General features: G+C 54.3%; 2 protein-coding genes across 2 annotated transcripts in view; one reads left to right on the top strand and one right to left on the bottom strand.

Moving 5' to 3' along the window:
- The first annotated feature begins 5635 nt into the window (after window positions 1-5635).
- On the top strand, window positions 5636-8460 carry Ccdc8 (coiled-coil domain containing 8 subunit of 3M complex). The gene has a single exon (XM_004867108.3). It carries the CDS (start codon window positions 6826-6828, stop codon window positions 8083-8085), a length of 1260 nt encoding a protein of 419 aa, XP_004867165.1. The 5' UTR covers window positions 5636-6825; the 3' UTR covers window positions 8086-8460.
- Window positions 8461-16216: 7756 nt separating this feature from the next.
- Window positions 16217-25824, bottom strand: part of Ppp5c (protein phosphatase 5 catalytic subunit) — a 25980-nt gene continuing 16372 nt past the window's right edge. The window contains exons 4-13 of the mRNA XM_004867110.4: window positions 24003-24124; window positions 21193-21258; window positions 20782-20880; window positions 20057-20162; window positions 18333-18475; window positions 18120-18207; window positions 17823-17863; window positions 17554-17732; window positions 16850-16931; window positions 16217-16748 (exon numbers count right to left, since the gene is read on the bottom strand). Of these exons, the coding sequence (XP_004867167.1) occupies window positions 16686-16748; window positions 16850-16931; window positions 17554-17732; window positions 17823-17863; window positions 18120-18207; window positions 18333-18475; window positions 20057-20162; window positions 20782-20880; window positions 21193-21258; window positions 24003-24124 (989 nt within the window). The 3' untranslated portion in view covers window positions 16217-16685. The remainder of the gene's footprint in view (window positions 16749-16849; window positions 16932-17553; window positions 17733-17822; window positions 17864-18119; window positions 18208-18332; window positions 18476-20056; window positions 20163-20781; window positions 20881-21192; window positions 21259-24002; window positions 24125-25824) is intronic.

Below are 25824 nucleotides of genomic sequence, written 5' to 3'. Positions count from 1 at the left end.
AGCCTCCCAGATTACTAGGGTTCACACCTGTCTCATGAGTGTTTCTGTGCTGATTGTATTTTGGGATACAAGTTACAGAAAATCTCACTTATGTTTATGGTAGACGGTGGGATCTTTTGATGAAGAAACAGGAGAAATGAGACTGGGTCAAATATTGCAAGCACACACCCTCCTGCACTGGCAGAGCTATGTCTGGAGGAGGTGAAAGGGACTTCAGCCAAGTTGGGGCTTTGGCTGAAAGGAGCCAGAAGTTGGATGAGTGACCAAGCTGCTGCTCCTAGAATGAAGAGTGGCAGGTGTTTATTGATTTGCTGGGACAGGATGGAGTCCAGTAATTCCCATGGCCAGAGGCTCTGATCTGAAAGAAATGGCAGACCAGGATCAGGGGTGGTCAGGGTCATTTCATCCTAGAGAGCTTGTTCAGGTTTTTTTTCTTGGTAACAGTTTCTCATATCATGCAAACATTCTGCTTCCGTGGTTTCATCAGTATCTACGATGGGTCGGGTGATGCTTGCTGTGCTGGGAGGGTGACAGATGACTGCAGTTGGGACTTTATTCCTTCACCCCAGCCTTCTATCCCACCATGGTGGCCCCTGCCTGTCTCAACTCAGCTTAAACAACGAAGGTAATATCCAGAACATATAAAGAGAGACAAATCAGTAACAAAAAGATGACAACTGAGAAGAAAAACCAGGGAATGACCTCAACAGACTCATCACAAAATACAATATCCAAATGAGTAATAAGCATGTGAAAAAAATCCTCAATGTCATTGGTGTTCAGCAATATTCAAATTCAAAACAGGAGATTCTACTTAGGAGACACCACAATAAGCTACATACTGGAACTGCCGAAGTGAAAAGGTCTGACAATACTCAGTGTTGAAAAGGAGATGAGGAAACTGGAACCTCTGAACACAGGTGGTGGGAGTAAAGTGGTACACACATTTGGTTGCTATGGGTTGGGAGTGGGCAGAAAGGGATTGCCGTAAAGGACACAAGGGGATGCTTGGGGACAGTGGAAGTATTTTATATGTTGATTGTGGTGACAATGACTCAAACTTATCACAGCTGACATTAAAAAGGATATATTGTATCAGATGTTAAGTATACTTCAATTAAACTGACTTTTTTTTTCAATCCTGGGGACTGAACCCAGGGCCTCCACTAAATTACATCCCCGACCCATTTTATTTTATTTTTTTATTTTTTTTTTGGTACCGGGGATCGAACTCAGGACCTTGTGCTTGTGAGGCAAACACCGAACTACTGAGCTAAATCCCCGGCCCCCCGACCCATTTTAATTAAAAAAATTTTTTTTGGATGCAGGGTCTCACTAAGTCACTCAATTTCCAGGCTGGGCTCAAACTTCTGATCCTCCTGCCTTGGCCTCTCATAGGTGTGTACCCCCACACTCACCTTAAACTGAATTTTTAAAAAATGAAAATAAAGGTGGAACAGTCTGGAGGTGGGGCTTCTACCTTAATAATGGGTAAATTATTTAAATTCTATGTCTCGGTTTCCTCATCTTTGAAATGAGTTGATAGTAACAATCCTTACTCCTATAGGTGTCATTAAAAGCTCAAAAAGACAGAATATGAGCCTGGTCTGGTGGCACAGCCCATAATACCAGCTACTTGGAAGGCTGAAGCAGGAAGATGGCATTGAAGTCAGCCTGGGTAATTTAGGGAGACCCTGTATCTAAATAAACAAATACCAATAAATAAAGAGCTAAGGATATAGATCCACACTTCCTGGGCTCAATCCCCAGTACTGGATGATGGCAGAAGAATCTCTGTTTTGTTTTGTTTTGGGTTTTTTTGGTACTGGGGATCGAACTTGGGACCTTGCGCTTGTGAGGCAGGCAGCGGAACCACTGAGCTAAATCCCTAACAAGAATCTCTGAAATGGCAAGAATGTTGGCTGTGTAGGTAGTTATCTGTGACATGGTCCAGTTGGATCCTGATTTAGGGTTTTTCAGCTTTCTAATGGTGCAAAAGCAATATGCATTCAACCCGGGTGTGGTGGCGCAGGCCTGTGATCCCTGCACTGGGAAGGCTGAGGTAGGAGAATTGCTGATCTATGCCGTGCAGTGGGTCAGGCAAATTTCAACACAATATTTTCCATGTGGGATGGGGTGAGGGGCTGTAGCTCCAGCGTAAGCCCAGGAACATTCTCATAAGTAAATGCCAAGGCCTCCTGCACCCTGGAGCTGGGGCTGTGCCAGCACGGTGCCTGCGGAGCGGGGGAGCGGGCAGCTCTGCAGGGTGTGGCGGCACATGCAATCCTGGGCTCAGGGTGCTGTAGGAGAGCTCCTACACTGCAGCGATGATGCTCGAGAGACAAGGCCACAGAAGGACACGTGTCAGTTTGGGGACATCCGTCCCAAACTGGATGACTTAATATTAATGGAAATGCAGGTTTTTTTAAATGCACCAACCCAACCTCACCCTAAGACATCCGGATCCAGCAGGTTGGACTCAGGAAACTGTGATTTCTAAAACTTTCCTCAGTGATTCTAATGCATACCCAGAAATGAGAACCATTAATGTAGAGAAAGGTGCTGAATGAATGAACAATGTCCTCAAACTACTGACTTTGCCTCTACACCCACCAAACAGCTTTCAGATTTGATGGACTTGCTGATGGGGGAAGGGACCCCATGCAGTGGGCAGTGTGTTGACCACAGTGCTGCTTCTTGCTGTATCTTTAGGGAACCTACTTCTGGCCCTGGCAGCTAACCCATTGGTATCTGGTTCAGAACTGTCGATAATTTGCATCGTGTCTATTCTAGACAGGGTACTCTGATTTCTGGGCATTTAACACTAGGAACAGGCTAGGCAGGATGTTGCATGCCTGTAATCTTAGGTCTCAGGGAGGCTGAGGCAGGAGGATTGCCAGGAGCTCAAAGCCAGCCTGGGCTCCATAGTGAGTTCAAGGCCAGCCTGAACTACAAAGCAAGACCCTGTTTCAAACAACAAGAACAACAGATTAGGAACAAATCTGATGATTGTGTCAAGATTATAAATGTCACCGAGAAGTCTTACCACGAACCTTACTCAGCATGCTAGATAAATAAACAAATAAATATAAAATGGCAATGAAGGGTAACAGAGGGATTTGAGCCATGTTTTGTTTTCATTCTCTTTTCTGATTTTTCATTTCTTTTAAACAAATAAAAAGTCAGAGCTACAGTCATTGGGTTTTGTTGCTTTTTTTTTGTTTTTTTGTTTTTTGGTACTGAGGATGGAACTCGCGACCTTGCACTTGCAAAGCAGGTGGCAGAACCACTGAGCTGAATCCCTGGCCCAGTCATTGGGTTTTTATTCCCTGTGGCAGCTGGAGAAGGGTCTTTCCTGCCAGAGGCCTGGGCATTTAAGATACCCACAGCAGAACTGCTCAGGGGTTGCACATTTAGAATTTTGACTTCTAGGATGATACTGTCTGCCTTGCATACACACCCAGATTTTTTAAAAAAGCAAACAGAAACCCCAAACCAAACAATTATAGGTGGACACAGTGATGAACATCTGTAATCCCATCCTTCTGGGAGGCTGAGGCAGGAGGACTGCAAGTCCTTGCCTGGTTTGGGTAATTTAGCGATTTAAAGAGACTCTGTCTCAAAATAAAAGATAAAAAAGGGCTGGGGATGTAGCTCAGCGAGAAGGCCCTGGGTCCGAAGAACCCCAGCACCAGAACAAACGAACACAAAAACAACTACAAAACGCCAATTTTTCATCTGCGAAGTCACCGCTTGGAAGACGACTCCTCAGACTTGGAATTCTCCAGCCAGCATTCTCGAAACCTTTGTGTCCCGACATTTACAGTTCCTAGCGGCCTCTATGAGGCGGCCTTTCAGGGAAGCCAGCTCAGGGGCTGAGGCCCAGGGGAACCCGATGGGGAGGGGCCGAGGTCCGACTCAGTCGCTGCCCCGCTGGATCCCTGGCTGCCATGGAGACCGCTGTGCGGAAGCTTCCCCGAGGGAGGGGCGGGGTGGCCCAGCTGGGGCGGAGCAGGGGAGGAGGAAATTCCGGGAATCCCCAGGACCTGGCTCCAGGAAAGCAAAAATAACCGGAGCACGCCAACGCCAACACCAAGGCTCGCAGAGACCGGAGACCGTGAGGCCCTCCACGCCCTGCGTCTTTGTCTGTCTGTCTGTCTGTCTGTCTGTCTCTCTCTCTTTTCCCACCCTTCTCTCTAAACATCTCCCTGGTTCCTTCCCAAATTAAATAAAAACACGTGTTGTGAGTTCAATGAAATTACTCGTGTTCATTTTTATAGCGGTATTAAAGTCAACTTCGTGTAAGTGGCTTTTGTCCCTTAAAAAGATACTTTTTTTGCAGCTGTGTGTCGCTGTAAATTAGTTTCCTTTGCAATACAATGGATGTAATTCCCTGCTTTGAATGACTTTGTTCTGAAAAGGGTCGGGGTGAAGAAGGTGGTCAGTAGCCATGGATGGGCAGCTGAAGGGAGAAGGTGACATTTGAGCATAAGGCTGAGGAAAGTGGGGGAGACTGACTAGAGAAAGGGGGTTGCAGAACACTGGCTGGGAAAGGAACGCATGTGCAAAGGCCCTGGGGTGGCAGCAAGCCTGGCCTGCTGGTACGGAGGGAAAAGGCAGGCATGGGGAAAAGGCAGATTTTGCAGCAGTTACGGGCTGTAGGGCTGTGCCTAAGACTTGGTTCAAACATCAGGGCCTCCGCTTAGGGGTGTGTGGCTTCAGACCAGCCTCAATCCCCATCCACGAATAGGCTCCAGGCAAGGTAACCACCACTGTGATGGTGGTGGTGTGGTCTGGTTTGTTGCTGAGCTGGCTGCCTCAGAATTACCCAGGAAACAGTAGCAAATCCTGACCCAGGATGTTTGTGGTGGAGTCTAAGGACCTTGGATTTTATTGAATTTATTTTAACTTTTGTGTGCATGTGGCAGTACTGGGGATTGAACCTATGGAGCACTGAGTTACATCCCCACTGCCTTTTAAAATTTTATTGTGAGACAGGGTCTCACTAAGCTCTCCAGGCTGGCCTCAAATTTTCAATCTTCCTGCCTCACCCTCCTGAGCAGCTGGGATTACAAGCGACTCGCACCACCCTGTCTGGCTAATTAACGTTTTTGATTGCTGAGTATCCAAGTAATTCAAGTGAAAGCACACATCTCTCCTGCCTGGGGGGCAGGGTCCTCCCTTTTCCCAGAAATAGGCACTGCTGGCAGCTCCTGTATAAGTGACAGCCCAGGTACACGTCTGGACTCTGCTCTGCATGGAAAAATCAGGCTGTGCTGGATGAAAATCCAGGCTCCTTTATGGTGAGGTTTTCATAGAAAGCATATAGCTCAGTGGCTCCACTGCCTGCCTCCAAAGAGCAAGGTTCTGAGTTCGATCCCCGATACAAAAAAAAAAGAAAGAAGGGCCGGGGATTTATCTCAGTGATTCTACCACCTGCCTCGAAAGTGCAAGGTCCTGAGTTTGATCTTGGGTACCAAAAAAAAAAAATTAATTTAATTTAATTTAAAGAAAGAAAGCACATAGAATAAAGGTGGTCCATGAAAAAGTGCTCCATAAATCTTGCCTAGCCTGAGGCACCTTATTCTTTTCTTTGCGTAGCATTTCTTTTTTTCTTTTCTTTTTTTTTCAGTGCCGGGGATCAAGCTCCGGACCTTGCGCTTGTGAGGCAGGAAGCGGAACCACTGAGCTAAATCCCCGGCCCAGGTGCATGGTATTTCACTATAAGTATATTCTTCCTGGTGAGCTTAGGTTTGTTCGTTCACTCTACAGTATTTACTGAGCGTGAACTGTGTAGGAACCGTCGCGCTAGGGACCAGCCCCATGGGGTACGGGGTTGGAAGTGTTGGTACCCACGGTGCTGTGAATTTACAATGGTACTGGTTGGTGTCATGGCTCCCCAAGGCCCCCTACATCAGCACACGAAAAGAGGGCAGATTGGGGCACACAGCCTTTGGGGAAGGTGCTGACGTGGGCCCCAGAGAGGCTGGGGGCGCGGCCTCAGGCCTGGAGGAGGGGAGTGAGGCGGCCCCGCTGGGAGCGGCCGGCGGCCCTGTCAGTCTCGGCTGTAAATTTAGAAGGGGAGGTGGGCCTCGCTCCGGAGGGGCGCGGAACTTCCTGCCCGGCGCCCCAGGGCTCAGGGCTCTTCAAGGTCGCTGTGACAAGGGGCCGGGGCGGCCCCGACCCTCCCGCGGACTGCACTGAGGCCTCCGGGCGCCTCGGCCTGCTGAACAGCCACACCGAGCTGTCTTTGTCTACGAGGTCCTCTCCTAAGTCCCCCGCCGAGTTCCTGGCGCGGGACGGGAGCAGGAAAAGCTCCCGCAGCCCGGGCGCCCGTCTTGGAGCCGGGATACCACGTTGGCACCTCGGAGTGGGCCCTGACCTCCTCCTGGCTCACGTAAGCACGTTGGGAAGGGATTGCCACCAATCCTGGGCAACAAGGCCCGGCCAGGACTGGACTTGCTGCAGGCCGCGAGCTTGGGCGGGACTGGCCCCCACCCCTGGCTGGGAGGCGCGACTCCGGCCGCTCGGCTGGGACCTCTTTCCCCCTTCCCCCGGCACTAGGGGCTCTAGGCAATTTGTTTGGGCTCCTTGCCCCCAACCCCAGATTTCACCCTGGAGATCTTGAAGACTCTGGAGAGAAGCCATGTGGGGGGCTGCTTCCCCTGGGGCTTCCTCCCGTCCCCCGACTGCCTGATCCTCTGGAGCGTCCCCGATGTCTGCAAAGATGTCGATCTGGACGTCCTCGTGGAAGCCTTGAAGCCCGTGGGGACCTTCAAGAAGATCGGCAAGGTGTTCCGAAAGGAGGAAGACTCCACGGTGGGGATGCTGCAGATCGGGGAGGACGTGGACTACCTGCTCATCCCCCGCGAGGTCAGGCTGGCCGGGGGCGTGTGGAGGGTCCTCTCCAAGCCCGCCACCAAGGAAGCGGAATTTCGGGAGCGGCTGATCCAGTTTCTGGAGGAAGAGGGCCGCACCCTGGAGGACGTGGCGCGCATCATCGAGAAGAGCACCCCGCACCCGCCCCAGCCCCCCAAAAAGCCCAAGGAGCCCCAAGCCAGGAGGAGAGTCCAGCAGGCGGTCACCCCAACACCTTGCCTGGTCGTCGGCACCTACGACAGCAGCAACGCTAGCGACAGCGAGTTCAGCGATTTCGAGGCCTCCAGAGTCGAGGGCAACCGAGGCTCGGGGCGGGCCCGGAAGGCGCGCAGAATGCCCGTCAGTTACTTGGGCAGCAAGTTCCTGGGGAGCGACCTGGACAGGGAGGACGACGAGGAACTGGTCCAGGCCTTCCTCCAGCACCAGGAGAAGCAGCCCAGTGCGCCGCCTACTGGCCGCGGCGTCCACCTACCCGTGCCCGTGTTTGAGGACAACCTGGGGCTCCAGCTGTCCGAAGCGGACAGGCAGCAAGAGTATGCCAGCCAGGTGCCCTGGGCGAAGCTGAAGCAGAGGTTGAAGGGGAGTTGGGCCCTGAGACCTGGCCCTGCGGAGGTCGAGGCTCACCAGGCCCCCGTGGCTGCGGAGAGAGATGGGGCGTCCACCAGCGGGGGGGCTGATCCGGCCAGCGCAGGAGCGAGGGTTGTGCCCGAGCGCTCCCCCAGGCGATGGAGACCCAAGATCACCTGGGCCTCCTTCAGGCGTCGCAGGAAAGATGAGACCGCGTCCTCGGCTCAGGGGGCAGAGGTCCCAGCTGAGCAGGGTGCCGAGGCTGCAGATAATCAGGGGGCAGAGGCCTCAGTTTCCCAGGGAGCAGGAGCTGCAGATGATCAGGGGGCAGAGGCCATCGCTGAGCAGAGGGAAGGGGCTGGAGCCCAGGCTATCCAGGAAGCTGGATCTTCAGCTGGCCAGGGCGGCACAGGGACAGCCCCAGGAGCCAGGCCCCAGAAACAGGTCAAAACAGTGAGGTTCCAGACCCCTGGACGCTTTTTGTGGTTTCGAGAGTGCAGGAGAGCCCTCTGGCACACTCCCCAGCCGCCAGCCCTGCCCAAGAGAGTCCCCAGGGCAGGGGAGGGCAGGAGCCTCAGGGTGCTGAGGGCAGAGGCCAGGGCAGAAGCGGGGCAGGGAGAGCAAGAAGACCAGCTGTGAGGGGGGCCCTGCTGCGGCCCTGGGGTCCCCACCTCCCTCCAGAGGCAGGTGGCGGGGCAGGCAGTACCTCCGTCTCCCCTGGGGACCCTCTCTCTGACTTATTATATCTCGTGTGCATTGATACTTGTTTCAGTACTGACTCCTTTTAGCATCCCAAAGACTGTCAAGAAAGGAACTGAGATGGTGGGGTTCTGTTGCCCATGCTTTTAGCTTTCTCAGATGCAGCCCTCAGTGTTCAGCTTGGAAACTGAGGGTACAGGTCGGGAGGGAGGGTTCTGTCCTGCATCCCTTTGCCTGCACACTTAGCATCTATGCCTCCTTGAACTTGAGAGGAGGACTCAAGCCAACATTCGAATAAAAACATTTACCAGTTGATTTCTAGGCCTCAGACTGGGCAATTCACAAGCACTCTGGGGTGATATGGCCCTTGCTGGGTGCTCTCCCATCCCGGATGACGGGCACCCTCTCTCTGTTGTCACTTTGCTTTCCATCCCTGTGTCCCTGGCCTTTGTGAGTTTGGCAGTACAGGGCCTGTGGTTCTCACACTTCAACCAGATATTGGTAATGAGCTACAAAAAGTCAACTGGGAAACACATTCAAAGCACAGATTCTGGGGTCCTTGGCACTGAGAAGTAGCTTTGCCTGAGCTGACCGTGGGACCTTCAAAGCTGTTTAGATCAAGCCCCACAAACTATGGGGCTTGGCCACTGGATGAACTGAAAAGTTGTTATGACCGGAAGCGGGTCTGGAGTCCTGTGCCATGATGGTTCTTATAATCGGGAATGAGGAGTGGTCAAGGCCTTGTGGGGCCGGGGAGGAAACCGAGGGAACATCTCTATTGGCTCATGGCCCTGTGACGCCCAGCAAAAAGACAGCGAAACCAGCTCAAGTCCACCCTGCTCATGGCAATCCTGTTTACAGGTGGGGGAGTTGAAGAATTATACCCACTCCCCCCTTTTTTTTGTACCTGGGATTGAACTTGGGACCTTGAACTTTTGAGGCGGGAGGTGGAACCACTGAGCCAAATCCCTGGCTGGTTTTTTTTTTTGCAGGGTGGGGGATCCAACCCAGGGCCCCATGAATGCCAGGCAAGTGCTCTGCTCGAAGGAAGCGGTTGCTCCTGATGACGCATGGGGCTGTGTGGGGAGCAGTCGGGTTGGTGGGGCTGGTGGAACTGCGCCGTGCTGCTGCAGCCGCAGAGGACAGTGAGCTCATGACCGCAGGGACCTGGGGAGCTGGACGGTAAAAGGGACAAGCAGAGCGATGGTGACACCATGGAGCCTGAGTGGGTTTCTACACGATCTCCCTGCAAGGTCTGGAGCTCAAGGGGTCTTGGGGTGACAGCGGGTGCTCCGGAGAGAAAGAGGTATGCACCACACAACAGAGGAAAGAGAAGTTTGACACAGGGCTGTGCCCTGCACAGGCCTCAGCCACACCCAGCCACACCTCCCTTGCTGCCATGCCAGTGTGCATGTGACACACGCAGACATGACCACAGCACATCCAACATGGGCACAGACGGCAGAGCTACGCTCACCCACAGATCCACTGGCTGATCAAAACAGTGTGGGCTTACACTTTTTTTTGTTACTGGGGATCCAACTCTGGTTCTTGCGCTTTCAAGGCAGGCGGGGGGGAACCACTGAGCTAAATCCCCGGCCCAGGTTTACATTTTAAAAACTTGTCAGAGCAAAAGATGCTACCATGAATCCCCCTGAAAAGTCTCCCCCCTCAGGCTGGGGTTTTAAACTCAGTGGCGCCACACCTGTGTAAGGTCCTGAGTTTGATTCCCAGTACCGGAAAAAAAAGTCTACCCCTCACTTCAGACACACTTATGTCATCATCCGAGCTGCTTCCTGAAGCAGTCCTGGAAGTCCTCTTTTGAGTTCAACAATAGAGTGAATACCGCAGCGCAGCGCCATCCATGGGTCGACTTCCGGCTCTTCCCCAAAGTCCAAATGACCATGAAAGGCAAACACTGAATCGATTCAGGATACGAAGGACCACAGAGCAGCTAAAGGGGTATGCAGCGCTCACGCTTAGCCTCAGACCCATTGGTCTGCACATACAAGGAAGCCCCTACCCGGCACATCCTCGCCCTCACTGCACTCACAAATGCCAGCAATCGTGCCTGGGCACGGGACGCGGGCACACGCACGTGCAGTCACCGAAAATCGTCACTCCTCCCTAGGGTCTATTTTTTACAGCCTTTCTGAGCAGCCCTGAGACATGGGCAGATCTGTGTCCCCTGAGCCTCACTGTCCCTCCCCCGGCGGGGGACACAGACGTCTCTGCCCTCCTGGCCCCAGATGTCCAGCCTGAGCAGCCAGGGAGGCCCCGGAGCGGGGGAGAGCCCCTGGGTAGCAGGGTGTCCAGTACTGGTGTGAATACAAAGGGGTTCCAAGAGGTACCTGTAAGGCCCAGCCCCCGAAGGCGCCTGGCGGTCCGAGGCCCAGTGGAGCTGGGGGTTCAGGGCGCAGAGCAGTGGCCCGGCCCCCGCCCGGCGAGCAGCGCGGTTTGAAGCAGCGGGGTCAGAGCGCCTCCTGGTGGGCATCACAACTCGCGCAGGCCTTTGCAGGCCCTCGAGTTCTCTTTTGGGCTCGAGGCAGGAGAGGGTCCACTGCCCCTCTGCTCTTCCCTGGGTCAGGTCTAGAAAGAGGCCACACCCCTGGGGGTCCCGGAGGCCCCTTTTCCCGACTGAGGAGGCGAGTCCACGTTCCCTTCCTGTCCCTCTGAGCCTTAGTTTCTTTACCTGGGAAATGAAAGTGAAGACCCTTCTTTCACCCTGTTCCCCCCAAAGGCACTCTCTTCCCCGCAGACATGAAACCGAGGGAAACCTTAAATAAACCCTCCAGCTTTACTTGCTTTTAGTTGGGTTAAAAAACCCCTATTTTAGCAGGGGGTGGTATGATGGGATGGGTGGGGAGCCTAGTCCCGGTGAGGCTGGCGGCTGAGGCAGGAGAGCAACTTGCAGTTAGGAGTTTGAGGCCAACCTGGGCAACACAACACAGACCCTGTCTCAAAAAAAAAAAAAAAAAAAAAAATCTAGAGGTCACGCAGTTGAGCAATGTGTTATTCATTTCCCCTAGCCTGACACCAGTAGATGACACCTAGGACCGAACAGGTCTATCCCAAGTGGGGAGACCACGGAGCCCTCACTTGGGCCCAGGCAAGTGTGAAATGTGACTTCTTTGGCTGGGCGTGGTGTTGCACGCCTGTAATTCCAGCACTCAGGAAGGCTGAGGCAGGAGAATCACTGCGAGTTCGAGGCCAGCCTGGACTACATAGCAAAACACTGTCTCAAAAGCCCCCCCCCGAAAGAAATGTGACTTCGTTGAGGCCAAACATAAGATCACGCTAATGTTGCCCCCTCCCCATACTGAGGATTAAACCTTGAGCTTTTGCATTGAGCTACATCCCCAGCCCTTTTTGATTTTTGTTTTTGAGACGGGGTCTCGTTAATTGCCCAGGCTGGTCTCAGGTTTTCAATCCTCCTGCCTCAGCCTCCCAGAGTGCTGCGGTGACAAGTGATCCCCACTGCGCTGGGTTTAGTGCTACCTTTTTCTGAACAGGGCCCGTAGCGAGCCTGGAAGGTAAAGTACAGGTGCGCGGACCACAGGCGCCTTCCCCAGAGATGTCCCCAAGGCTTATCCCCGGGGAGGCGGCTCTCATCTCACAGGGCTGCCTCAAGAATAAACGCTTTCTCCTCAGCCAGGTCCTTGCTCAGTGATTGCATCCTGTGTGCGGGGTAAAATGGGCCAGGTTTGGTGGCGAACATCTACATCCCACTCTATTCAGCCCCAGATCTGAGCAGAACACAGACTCCAGCGAGCTTGGGGGCCCCGCTCCGCCTGGTCCAGCTGGGCTCGGCTTCCCCGCGGCCCTGCCCAGCCGCCCTGCTGCACTCTTGCTCTCTGCTCCCCTGCTCAAAACTCTCTGCGCCTTCCAACGACTCACCGCGGCCTTCAAAGCCCTGCCAGGCCGCAGGTCGCGCCCAGCCCCAGCCCTTTCCTCTCCTCTTAAGGCTGTGTCACGTTCTAAACTCCATTCCACCGAAACAGCGACCCCTAGAGGCAGGTGGCCTATTTTGGAGCGGCATTGAGCCTGGCACGGGAGGGGCCAGTGTTTATTCGCTAACAAATTCCTAAGGTCATGGCTCCCAGACTGCATTTTTTTTTTTTTTTTTTGAGATAGGATCTGAATAAATCGCTAAATTGTCCAGGCTGGGCTTGAATTTGCGATCCTCCTAGCTCAGCCTCCTGCGTAGCTGAGATCACAGGTGCACACCAGCACACCTGGCTGGAATGGATTACAATTCTAATGGGGGGGGGGGGGTCAGGGAGCCCTCCTCAGCAATGTGATGTTTGAAGAAGGGCTGCAGGAAGGAAGAAGCCATGTAAGTATCCTGGGGAAGGTCAACCGCAGTGCAAAGGCCCTAAGGCAGGAATATGCTTGGTGTTCCGGAGATGGGGTGGGGGGTGAAGCCACTTGGGACTCGGAGAGGGTGGTGGAAAATGAGACGGACAGATAAGGTGGAGGCAAAGTGTGTGGACCAGAGCTGGTCCAGACGGCTCAGAGACATAGATGCTTAGTTTTTATTACACTGAATTTGACATTGTCCCATGTGGGTAGTGGCTACTTTCCTGAACAGAACAAAGTCCGTCATTATAAGGTCTTTGGCTTTGACTCTAGTGACACACGAAGCCATTAGAGAGTTTGGAGAGGGTTTATAAGTCACACAGGCTAAGCCTGGCCCGGGTTCAAACTAGCAGGAAAATTCTGTCTCCGAGTGGGAAGCACCAGGAGGCTACAGGGAGCCCACGATGCGCACGCTGCGCCCTCTGGCGGCCGCGGAGAAGCGCCCTGGCATCCAACTCTCCGGAGCATCAGGTCAAGGTGGAGGGGTCACTTTGGTAACCCGGAGGTGGCAGCAAGGATGCTCATTGTTTTTGGGTGCAAAGAGGGTTAAATAGTGCCTGAAGGGCCAGCCCCCAAATTCAGCCTTTGGGCCTGTGGTTTCAAACACGGTGATCAGAGCGTCACCCTAAAACCGAGGCCTCCGAATCTGCCGTCACCTGGACCAGCTCAGCCGCCACTCACTTCTCAGAGAAGAAGGAAGTGACGCAGATGTGGAGGGGACAGAGCCCGCTCTCCTGTCCCAGACCGGCCAGGGGACCCCACCCCCACCCCCGGTTATCTGCCTCAGACCTCAGGCCCGTTACTGCCTCTCGGTGCCTCCGTTTATCCCGAGAATCGCGCTCTGCTAGCAAGCAAAGCGGGGACCTGTGCTCCCCGAAAGCTTCAACCCTGACCCCTACCGGCCATGACCCCTCGCGCTGGGTCCTGTGTTCCCCCAAACCTGCTTCCTTCTGCTTTGGGCTTTTGGGGGCAGCAAGCTGGGGTCATTCAGTCAGAGCCCGGAGTCCCGGGGTTGGAGTCAAGTCAGACTGGCTCAGATTCCAGCATTTGTGATAGATAGCATTTTGGCAGATAGCTCCTCTGAGCCTAAAATGTGCACAGTGAAACCTCCTCAATTTCCGCAAGAGCAATCTGAGCGCTTTCAAAAGTGCCTGGAACGTAGTAAGCGCTATCGAAATATTATCGTTCTTATAATTAGTATTAAACCCTAGCCTCCAATCCAACGCTGCATCAGTCTGGGCACATTATTCCCATCACATACCAGCGCGTACAGGAAGCGCCATTGCTGGGGTTGTTTTGTGTTTTTGAGCCAGGGCGTCGCTCCACTCAGTAACCCAGGCTGGCCTGAAACTCTCGATCCCCCTGCCTCAGCCTCCCTCACGCTGGGACTACAGGTCTAACTCATGGTCCTGGAGCACTGCCCAGTGGGACAGCTGGTCTGGGTCCTGGTCACACTCCAGGAAGTATCGGCCCCTCTCCTGGCCTGAGTGACCTGGGCCTGTTTAGCAGCTGCAGATGGGTGGAGTGGCCAGAGGCGCACCTTGCCCACAGGCTGGTGGTGCACACCTGTGATGCCAGCATTCTGAGAGGCTGACACAGGAGGAGTGCAAGTTTGAGATCAGCCCGGGCAATTTAGTGAGTCCCTGTCTCCAAATAAAACAATACACAGGGCTGGGGATTTAGCTCAGTGACACCGTGCCTGCCTCCCAAGCTTGAGGTCCCGAGTTCGATCCCCTGTACCAGAAAAAAAGAAAAATAATAATAATACAATACATAGGGCTGGGGATGTAGCTCAGTGGGAAGGCCCTGGGTTCAATCTCTAGCACCAGAGTTCCAACTCTATGGACAGTGGGGTGACTATTACAGTGTGAGTGGGGTGCTCGATTTGGCAGCACATATACCAAAAGGTGCAGTGTGTGAGTTGGGAGTGTCTAGTACAATCATGTATCCCTCAACTATAGTGAAACCACTGTATCGACCTAAGTCATCTTAGAAAATGTTGTATGCATTTTGTCCCATATATACTCTTTCAACTATAAGAACGTATGTAGGTAAGGTGGGAAGTTTTGTTTTGTTTTTTGAGACAGGCTGTAAGTTGTCCAGGCTGGCTTCAGGGTTGTGATCCACCTGCTTCAGCCTCCCTAGTGCTGGGATTACAGGTGACACCTACTGTGGTTTTCAATTTTAAAAAGTACAAAGCAGAACAAAATGATATAGAGCTTGAAGCCCTGTCCTAGGGGACTTGTGTTTTCTGTAAATGTTCTTACTGAAAACAACACAGGAGCGCAGGGCAGTGCTGGGAGGAAAGAAGTCACATTTGGAATGGGCAGCAAAAGCTCATTCTCAGCAGAGATTCGCAGTGGCAAGAAGGGCGAGCAGGGCAGGCCTGACCTGGCCCTCTGAGAGGGGAAGGGGAGGTCCTAACCATGCTGTGTGTCCTGTCTGAGGGGCACACGCACTCACAGGTACACAAGGCGACACACCCTTCCCAGCACACGAGCAGCTATTCTACACCCTGAGGGCTGTCACAACAAAGCACCAGCCATGAGGCGGCTTACACAGTGGGAGTTTTGTTTCCTCACTTCTGGTGGCCAGAAGTCCAAGGTCGGGCGCTGGCAGGGCTGGTTTCCTTGGAGATCTCCGTCCTCAGCTTGTGCTGCTTTGCCGGTGCTAGGCTGACCAGGGGCTACACGGTGTGGTTGGCACACACTGGCCCTCGGAGCTGCACCCCATCCTGCTCTTGGTTCCCTCGTGGCTGGCTATGTGCTCCCCGGGCCTTCACACCGCTGTCCCTGTGATCTCTTATGACACTACTCACACTGGACCAGGGCTACCTGCGCGACTCCACTTTACCTTAATATTTCTTTACAGGCTCCATCTCCAAATACATCCCAAGGGGCTGAGACTTCCAGTGTGAATCAGGAGGGCACAGGCCTGGCCAGAAGCCATGCTCAGCCGGGCGGAAGTGCTGCTCTCCACCACGACTGTGGCCACAGGGAACCTGAAACCTGGCCGTCTTCTCGGCGCTCTTCCTGTGGGCTGGGGAATCCTGGACTGAGACAAAACTAACCTCGATTGTTCTCAAGTATAAAGACAAGGCAGGAGTAATGAACAGTGATCTGACCTGCAGGTGGCTGTGTCATTAAGTGCCAGCTAACTGACTTTGTGGTTTCTTATTCGGAATTAAGACTTTCTTTCTGGCTCAAGTATTTTTTGAGAGGTGGTTAAAAAAATAACTGCTCCTGCCCACTGGGCCTGCGAGGCTTTGTAATAAGACATTAAAGTCACTCAGCACAAACTTGCTAGGTTTGTGAATTTGAGGTTAATTTTCATAGCTGTGAAAAAGCTTGGTGCAGCTCGTGGAGGTCAGCTTTGCTGTAGTTCCTCTTTTTGCAATAGCTGAGCTGTTAACAGTCATTGTGAATAGTTTTCCTGAAATGTAAAAATATGCCAGTGTGTCTGTTTTGTGGACCTCACATAGTCCTAGTTTTTAAATTAGATGGATGGGCACAGCAGACTGAGGGGTGCTCACAACCAGCTGGAGCTGAGGCTTCAAACCAACCTGACTGACACGGAGTTAGTGCGCCCTTTTGCTGTGTGGATGCCTACAGCTACTACAGGGCAGGGGGACTGAGGCTCCCAGCCCTGAGGCTCCACAGGAGATGGCTGCCTCAACCCCAGCGCCCGCTGGCTGGCTCCACGGGAGACAAGGTGACTTACAATAATGACTTTATTTTAACATATTTAATTACAGACATAAAACAGCTGGGGAGGGGATGGCCCCCAGCCTAGCCCCACCCTGGGGCTCCCAGGAGGGAGTGCAGGCGAGGCCTCCCTGAAGACCCTCTTCCTCGGGTCTGTCTGCGGCGGGGCCCTATTGCTTTTAGCGGGGGAGGAGCCATGCAAACGAGGGGGCGGGGAAGCATCGAGGCCCCGCCCCCGAGGCGGCCTTCCTCCGGAATGCCCTGGCCCCGCCCTGCCCCAGCGCCACCTCCTGCACGGTCCAGGGAGCAGACGCTCAGGCCAGCCCCGCTCTGCCCCACCCCCTCTGCAAACCTAAAGGGGAATAAATACAAACTTTACAAAGTAAAATGGGGTCCAACGTTGCCCTGGGGTGGGGCCTGCTCTGCCCACCCGGGCTGGTGGGAGCTGAGGGGCCCTGGCGTGCAGCGCCCGCCGGCTCACATCATTCCTAGCTGCAGCAGCGTGTTGGCGTAGGCCATGGGCTTCACGTTGGGATGAGGCTACGGCAGAGGCGGAGGGGACACACAGTGAGCACCGCACCTGGGGTGAGACCCGCTTCCCAGGCCCAGCCCGAGGGGCAAGGGACCCCGGGGCAACTCACCACTGCTGTGAACTGGTGGAACTGGGGCCGCAGGTCGGAGCCCCGGAGGTGGATGTAAGAGGCCTTGTTCCCCATCTGGTCGCTGTGGGGACAGAAGCACAGTGAGTGTGGTCAGGGCTGGCCACTGGGAGAAGGGGGGCAGGCAGAAGGGAGAGAGGGAGACAGGACATCACCAACACGTGTGAGACAGATGTGGAGAGCCCTGGAGGTGGGGACGGGCAAGAGGAACCCGCACAGGCAGAGGAAAAGAAGGGGTGAAGGAGAAGGGGGAGCAGGGTGGGGCGGCAGAAGAGGGCACAGCCCAGGCCATGACAACACACCGGAGGTCAGACCCTGCCACCCCCGAGCACCAGAAGACACAGGGGATGAAGCACTGTCACAGGGCACTGAGGGAAGTCAGCCTGGCCTATGCCAGTCTTGCACAGAGAAACGGGGCGCGGGGGAGGAAAGGCAGGGAACTCACAGGTAAAAGGTAAAGGAAGGAAAAACGTTCCCTGCCAGAAAGGTTGTGGGGTGTCAAGGAAAGAAGATGGAAGGCCTGGGGCTGCCTGGGGCTCCAGTGTGGAGCGGTGACCGTGACATGGTGATCACGATGTGGTTCATCTACTCCTGTGAACCTTTCTTCCCATCACACAAAGTAAAAATCAAATGAGACAAAACCTGTGGCACAGGAAGAGGCCTGGGCAGGGAAGGTGGAGACGCACCAGTAGTTGGGGGCAGAAAAGACAGTGACGCAGCGGCCGCCATGGGCAACCTCATAGCCCTCGGCCTTGACCTCGTGGCTGCGGATGATGTAGTCCAGGTGGTTCTCCTCCAGGAAGGCCGCGGTGATATCCGGCCCAAACTGACAGCTCACGCCCCGCTTGCTGACCGAGCGCCCGTTCTGGGGGTGACAGGCAGGTGGGAGGTCCAGGGCGGCTCCGGCCCCACCCCGCCTGCCGCCCCGACCCCAGCCCCAGGTACTACCACTCACCTGGGGCTGCGGATCCGACCACAGCAGGTCACACATGGGGCCTGTGGGGAGGGAAGGTGTGTCAGGGACCTGCCCACCTCCCAGGGCTGGGCTCGCAGGTCACCCCTGGCCCAGCAGTTAGGCCTCAGTACTGACCCACACTGCAGGCAACTCTTGGCCTTGGGGATCCTTGCCAAGGGCACAAAGCCCATTGGTGGCAGGGCTCGGGTACAGCTCGGGTCTGGGCCCAAGGCACTCTTCCCCACTGGAGACAGAGGCCCTGGAGGAAGGGGCACTCACCAGACCAAGCCCACTCACCCGAGTCTGGGGGCTGCCGATTCCGCTCGATCTTCCGGATGTCATCCAGGGTGACACCGTCTTCACTGAACAGGCCTCCGTGCATGATCTGGGGGAAGCAGGGAGCTGCTGGGATGCGGGAGGAGCCACCCCTCCCCTCCCCTCCCCTCAGCAGCACGTCTGCTGATTGCCCAACTGCCGGATCGTGGGGTGGGGACCCTGCTGCATCCTCACCAGCACTTTGCCATTGATGCACTGGGCCAGCGGGAGCCACTCAAACACCTCGCTGAAGAGCTCATACATCTGGGCTGTGTACTTGGCCTTCACCTCACCCTCAAAGCCATAGATCTGGTTCATGTTGTCAGTCTCATGGTTGCCTGGGTGACAGAGGTGGGAGAGGTTCCTCAGCACCCTCTGCTGGCCACCCTCAGGAACAGACCTGGGGACCCAGGAGTGTGGTCCAAGGGCACAGGCCCCTCAGAGCAGTGTGGACAGCTGTGAGGGAGCACATGGAGGCCGAGAAGGGCCTCTGTACGTGCCACCAGGGCCAGGGCCTGCCCCGTGGACTGCAGACCCCCCTGGTGGGGCTTCCAGGTCGGGCTGGAGAGGATCAGCACACGCAGCAGTCATCTGCCACAGCCAGGTCCCATGCTGCACTGTCCATCATCTGCTCACCTCCCTCTCACCCAGCTGGGGAGGTGAGGCAGGCCCCACTGCCAGGAGCCTAGGTCTCACCCTGGCCTGAGCTCTGTGCGGCCCGCAGGGTCCCTCACTGCCCTTTCCTGGCTCCTGCCTCCACTTTGGTGGCAGACCCCATCTCTGGGGGCTGCTGTCCTGGCAAGCCTTGCTGTCCCTTACCTGTCCACCCATGAATCTGAACTTCACAGCCCCTGGGGACCTACCCCCGAGACATCCCCAGGCCAAACGGGGCCCACCAACTGCAGCCAAGGCCCTCAGGTACCTCAGCTGGAAACCTGCAGGCCCCTTCGGCCCCGCTTTCCCCACTCCCGAGCCTACTCTCCGGCACACACTCGGGGCTCTACCTGGAAGGCCTAAGCCGGCTCCCACTGGGTCTAGCAGCCCCTCGCATCACCTACTGGCACCTGGTCCTCAGTCTGTGCCCATGCTGAGGCTGGGGGATCTGCTGACACCGCAGGCAGCCCAGACCCAGCTCTGCTTAGGGCCCAACAACCGCAGTGTGCTCAGAGGCCCGCAGGATCCATGCAGCCCTCCCCCAGGATTCCCGCTGCTGAAGCCCCACAGACATAGCTGAGGGAGGGACCTGCCAGAGCCGCCCCACTGCCCCAGGACCTTGGTTTGTGCAAGTCCCTGCCTGTCAGCTCCCACTCCCTGTTCCCGTCTTTGCTTCAGCTGCACACTCTTGGCAGGTCTGTCCAGGACAGCCCGAGTAAGGGGAGCCCCACATGCCCCAGCTACCCACTCTGTCTCCCCCTGGAACATGGCACTCCCTGGCAGTGCCTGTGCGGCCTGGAAGCCCTCAGGCAGTCTCCGTTCCCTGCAGTCCACAGGCTGACATCCTTGACTGGCCCTCACCCTGTGGGCCAGACGGAGGCATGGGGAGGGGGCACCAACGGCCTGGGCTACAGTTGAGCCAGCTGGTGACCTCATCACTCCAACTTTGCCTCACTGTTTTGAGGGCTTTTGTTTTTAGAAACGTGATGTATGTATTTCTTTTGGGGGGTAATGGAATAGACTCCCCTGCCCTTACAACCATTGCTTGCCATCTGCGGGAAAAGCCACATACACACACACTAGGATGTGAACGTGTGGCATCACCGGGCAGCCCTAAGAGGCGGCCCTGGGCGTGACTGCTGTGAATTCACCAGGTGAACAGCAACAATGATTTCCCTTGATTTCCAGATAAAGAAATGGAGGCTCAGCTCGAAAGGCAAGTGCTCTGCCCACAATGCCCCAGCCCCTGCTGCCTCCAAGCTCACCTCGAAGTAGGTGAAAGTGATCTGGGTACAGGAGCTTAAAGCCGAAAAGGGTGAGGATCACTTCAACGGAAAAGGAGCCTCGGTCCACGAAGTCGCCATTAAATATCTGCCCGGCTAAGGAGAACGTGGCAAGTGGGGGTGGCCGAAGACGGCCAGAGGGGCTGTTCCTTCCTGGGTCTCCCCCACCACTGAGGCTCCAGCCAGTCCTTCCTAAGGAGGACCAAGGGGGCTCAGTGCCTGTAATCTGTCCCCAGGGAGGATGGCGCCGAAGCCCAACCTCACCTGTGTCTTGGGGAAGCCCAGGCTTGGGGACCCAGGCAGGTAGCTGCTGGGACTGTCCCTTCAAAGTAGGCCCAAAGCCAGAGGCAAGATGGGACAGGCTCCAGCGCAGCGCACAGGCAGCTGGCTCTGCAGAGGTTGTTTATCAAGCAAACAGCATAATGTCTGATCCATGTCGCAAGTGTGGGCCAGGGCCTGTTCTGAGCCCTGCACGTGAACCGGCTGATCTATTCTCAGCCCCCAGGTTGCCAGCGAGGAAACAGGGGCTCTAGGAGGTGAAGCACCCCAGATAATGTGGGCAGTGCAGGTGTCTGTGCGCTCTGGGGGGAGACAAAAAGAGCTGTGGCCCAGAGACACAGGATCCCGGGCCCTGGAGGGGGCGCCTCTCCCTCCCTCCACAGGTCCGGGTGGGGTGGGGGCCAGCCTGGCTGTGCTAAGAAGGATACGTAGGGGTTGGTCTCTGAGGGTAAACCGTTGAGCTCAAATATGTTGAGGAGGTCATAGAACTGGCCGTGGGTGTCCCCGCACACTGTAATCTTCTCTGTCTGGAAGAAAAGAGGCCACCGGAGAGGGAGGGGCCCAGAGAGAGAAGTGGGGAGGGGGCAGAGGTCAGGGCAGACCGAGGAGATCCATGCAAGAGACAGGCAGGGGACACAGCAACAAAGCAGGCAGGGCAGAGATGAAGAGGCCAGGGGGAGAGAGGGACATGTGGGAGGAAAGAAACACAGCGGGGAGTCAGGGACGGAGTGGGGCAGACTGTGCCGGGTGGGCTCGTGAGCTCCTGAGCTCCTGAGCTCCACGCACCCCCACCCCCAGCCAGGGAGCCACCCGCCCCACAGCCGCCCCACAACACACACCTCTTTGAGCGTGGTCTCCACGAGTGTGCTCAGCTTGGACAGGACCTCCTTGACCTGCACCAGGATCTGGAAGGCCGGGTGGGCTGTGAGAGAGCGAGCCGGGATGCCCAGGAGATGCTTCGGGGCTGAGGGGATGGGGAGGTAGGGGCGGGAGGCCCAGGGCAGTGGGTGCTGCCCGGCCCAAGGTGGCCCAAGCGCTGTTCTCAGTGGGCAAACATGGGGATCAATTCATGAGAAAACATTGAATTTTGGTTTCTTGTAAAGTCCTCAGCATAAAGAAACGTGAGGCTGAGGTAACATCAAAGACTTCATCCAAAAGTCACTGCTGTAAAAGTCCCTTCCAAAAGGGGTGAGACTTTCTCTGCTTGAACAGATGTTCTGGGGAAAACGAAAACATCTGAAAATGGAGCTCGTACTACTTTCACAGAGTGAAGACAACCTTGCCAGTGCTTCCCTATTTTATGCACACACCTTGTGGGCCGCATGCACCAGTCAATACTGTCACATCAGCAGGGGGCACAGCTGACCGGAATGCCTTGTTTTTAGGAGGTACAGGTTATGATGTTTGCAGCTTATTTTCAAATAGCTCCAGAATAAAAAGGAGAGAAAAAAGTACACACGCAAACGTGTGTAAGAAGATACTTAATATGGGGTGAAGTGTGTACAGATGTTAACAGCACTGTTCTTTCAACCTCTCTGTAGGCTGGACAGCTTTCAAAATAAAAGGCTGGGGAGAAGAGTGTTTTAAAAAAACCAAACATAGGGCCGGGGATTTAGCTCAGTGGTTTCGCTGCCTGCTGTGCAAGCGCAAGGACCCGAGTTCAATCCCCGGTAACAAAACAAAAAAACAAAACAAAAAAACAAAACAAGTCAGAGGTGTCTACTTCTGGTGAGAATGCAGAAAATTATACAAGATTATTGCTAAGGATGAGAACAAGTCAAATCACCAACAATATTAAATTGTACAAGTCAATCAAAAATCGGAGAGCTAGGATGCAAAGAAACCGAAAGGAATGGACTTGCAGATGGCGCGGAGCCAGCCCTTCCGCAGGGGAACGGGCCACGCTGCTCTCACACTGGCGGCGGGGGGCGGCGTTGCCCAGGCTGGGTGTGAGGGAAGCCGGTGACTGCTGTGGCCAAGCGTGGGCTGTGGCGACAGATGAGACGCCCAGGGAGGCACAGCCACAGCTGGCTCTGACCTCTGCTCTCGGCACTGCCTCCCATGACCTTCACAGCGGTCGTGACAAAGCTGGGGGCAGGAGACCTCCGAAGTGTGACAGTGGGGGCAAGACTGAAGACAGAGAACTCAGCAACCTAAAAATCTGGCAGGCGGGGCTAAGAGTGGCGGCCCCCGAAGTTCCAGAGGCTGGTGACTGAGACACAGGGCGCCCCTGGAATTTTGCTGGGGCTGAGATCACTCGGTCTGCTAAAGGGAAAGTCCTGATTCCTCCCCGAAGCACCAACAGGGGCTGAACAATCTCCAGCCAAAGCCGCCCCGAGCCACAGATGAGGCCGGCAAGGCCCTCGCTCTCAAGCCCAACACGGGAGAGGTGCGTCACTTGGAGGAGAAATTTTATTTACCTCAGTCTCTACGATCTTTCACACAGAATGTCTGGCATGTGTAGGGCTCAGAAACTACAGCCCCAAAACATGGCACGACGGCATGCCGAACCCTCTGAACTGTGAAATAAAAATGATACTGGGCCACTGTTTTAAACTTCCACACGTGGCCCCACAGACCAGGCCTAAAATCAAAATGAAGTCACTCTTGCTAAAACAAAGTGTCACCAAGCCCAAGCCATGTTTTGGTGAGGGCAGGGAAGGTTGAGACAGGGTCTTGCTATATAGCCCAGGCTGGCCTTGAACTCCAGGCGATCCTCCTGCCTCAGCCTCCTGAGTCCTGGATTACAGGCATGCGCCACTACACCTGGCCAAACCATGATATTTATCTGACCTTTTGAGAAGCCAGGAGAGTGAACAGCCAAATTTCCCAAACACAGTATTTTCAACAGGCGTGATAATGAGATTTCCTTTGGCTTTAACCCTCACAACTTTTAATCCTTCCAAAAAGTAACCTAAAGTAATTTCATATTAACCAATTGTTCTCTTTCTATTGTTCTGTCTTAAAGGAAAGTAATGACCAGATCTGCTTTTTGTTCATTTCTGCTTTCTGCAGCCTTTCTCATCTACAAAACCAATCTCCTTCACTTGGTGCAGCTCACTGGGTTTTTGTGTGCCACTGTGCCCGGCTTCACCGGATCTATTTTATGGAATTAAATGTAGGCTCTAGAGGAAAAATAAAGCCAATTAAGATCTTGAAACTCATTGCTCTAATTTATTTAGTCCTTTGACAGAGCTAAAGGAAAATGGAAGGCCTAAGAAGTAGCCTCAAAACCAAAGTGTCTCCGACCTTTTGCACACAACTCCACCCCAACCAGACGCGTTCTGGGGAAGCCAACTTGCCTCAGGGGAGGAGACACCAGGCCCAGCGACCCTGTTACAGTGATGAGCTACTCCACTCTCAAGGCAACTCTGGCTACCCGAGGCCTGTGCTGACCATGCATTTCCTCTCTTGCCCTCCTAACTTGTGCCAGCCACTTCCCCTACCCACCCCAAAGAAAGCCCCTTCCCAAGTCCTCTCTCCAGGTATCTCACACCTGGCCCGTGTCCCTGCACCTGATGAATGGCATCGCCTGTCACTCTGGAAATGACTGCAGCCCTTGGCAAGTGGTGGCAGCTGTGCAGCCTTCTCTCACTGCTCAGCGCTGGCACCTTGTCAGGAGGCCCCAGGGTGCCAGTGTGTGCGTTACCTGGTAGGCGCATTTCCGGTGCAGTTTCTTCTGTTCCTTGTACCACTGCATGAGCTCCTTCATGAAGGTGATTGTCACTTTGCCGTCCTCGAGCTTGGGCCCGCTGTACTCATCCTCGATGGCTGTTGGGTGAACAAGAGAACGAGTCAGTGGCCTCAGCCATCATGGGGTAGGAAGGGGGACCTGGTTTCTAGCCATGGGGCAGACCTGGCCTTAGACACAAAGGTGAAGAGGGACAGAGTGAGCAAGGGGGCCTGGGATACTGGAATGTGCACTTCTGACCTTTCTGGATTTCAGGATTAGTTGCATGCTAACCCTAAAACCCTAAATCGCCTACCTGAGTGTGCTGATGGCCAGTTCTAACAGAGGCTGCTCCTTTGGGAGTTGCCTTTTTCAGAGGTGCCCCCCACCAACATTTTCAATTCTACCTCCATGTTTATTTTTATTTTATTTATTTATTTTTTTTGGTACCAGGGATTGAACTCGGGTCCTTGCACTTGCAAGGCAGGCAGTGAAACCACTGAGCTAAATCCCTGGCCCCATCATTTTCAATTCTAAAAGCACGACCTAAATGACTAAGATGCCAGCTGCTCAATAATCTTCCCTCAGATTTACAGTTTCACAACATCTGGAATATCACATAACATCAGCATGGGTGGCTGGCTGGGCTGGGGAGTTAGCTCAGTGGTTCCGGGGGCTGCCTTGCAAGCAAGGTCCCGAGTTTGATCCCTGGCACCAAAAAAAAAAAGAATATGTAGCTGGGCTTCGTGGTGTACACCAGCTACTTGGGAGGCTGAGTCAGGAGGACTGCAAGTTCAAGGCCAGCCTGGGCAACATAATGAGATAATGTCTCAAAAAAAACAAGGTAGCTAGGGCCAGGGATTTAGCTCAGTGGTTCCGCCTGCCTTGAAAGTGCAAGGTCCTGAGTTCAATCCCTGGTACCAAAAAAATTGAAACAAAACAAAACAAAGTAGCAACTATACAACATACTTCCTTTTTCCTTCTTTAGTTCAGCACGCAGTATATCAACAAACACAAAGGATGAAAAGCATGCAAACTGCTCTGCAGTGTAACCTGCACAAAAGTAGTTTGTCTAGAATATTAGAGAACTAGTCCTGTGGCCAGACAAAAAGAAGATGCATGCCTGAGATGAGGAAGACCCTGCCCAGCATGCGGCTCTGCTCACTGCCCTCTGGCCCTCCTCTGTCCATGTATGAGCACCCTGCACAGCTGAGTTTCTTAGCTGGTACTTTCTTGGAGGATGATAGTTCCTCCACCATCTCAGGGTGCAGGCCCTCAAATATAACCAATTTCCTTCCCAATTTGTCTCCAGCATTGGCTTTTAGGGACTTGGGTCTTTAGATGGACTTGGGTCTGCTGACACATGGCTGCCCATGTGCTCCATGCTATCCAAGTGCTGTAGCCTCCACAGAAACCCAGAGAGGGCTCATTGAGCTCCCACAGCGGGACAGGCAGCAGCCCCAGAACCGCAGCACCCCTTCCTGCGTGCCTGACCCTGGGCATCCCCTCCCCGGCATCCTTTGTAACGTCTTCCTTCATGATAAACTGGCAAACGTTTTCCCTGAGTTCTACGAGCCATCTGGCAGATGAACCAAACTCCTAGGAAAGTGGAAATTTTTAAAGGGTTATTAAGAGTAAGTGAATAAAACTTTTATAGGGATGAAAGTAAAAGGAAGAAGGAAGCATTGAGAATCTTCTTGGTTACTAAGAAACAGGTGAATAAGGTGGAAACTGATGGGGTTAAAGGCCAAGGATGGGTTGGCTGAAGGGGTTTCTGACACCAGGGAATCAGGCAAGTTTG

This window comes from Heterocephalus glaber, unplaced genomic scaffold (genome assembly GCF_053883595.1).
Source record: "Heterocephalus glaber isolate CG9 unplaced genomic scaffold, H.glaber_assembly_v1.0 deba00001744, whole genome shotgun sequence".
In the NCBI taxonomy this organism is placed as follows: domain Eukaryota; kingdom Metazoa; phylum Chordata; class Mammalia; order Rodentia; family Bathyergidae; genus Heterocephalus; species Heterocephalus glaber.
This window is presented reverse-complemented; position numbering and strand designations above follow the sequence as displayed.

Bases quoted from the DNA above. Each gene is read 5' to 3' on its own strand.
- Ccdc8 (XM_004867108.3), top strand. From the start codon at position 6,826: ATGCTGCAGATCGGGGAGGACGTGGACTACCTGCTCATCCCCCGCGAG.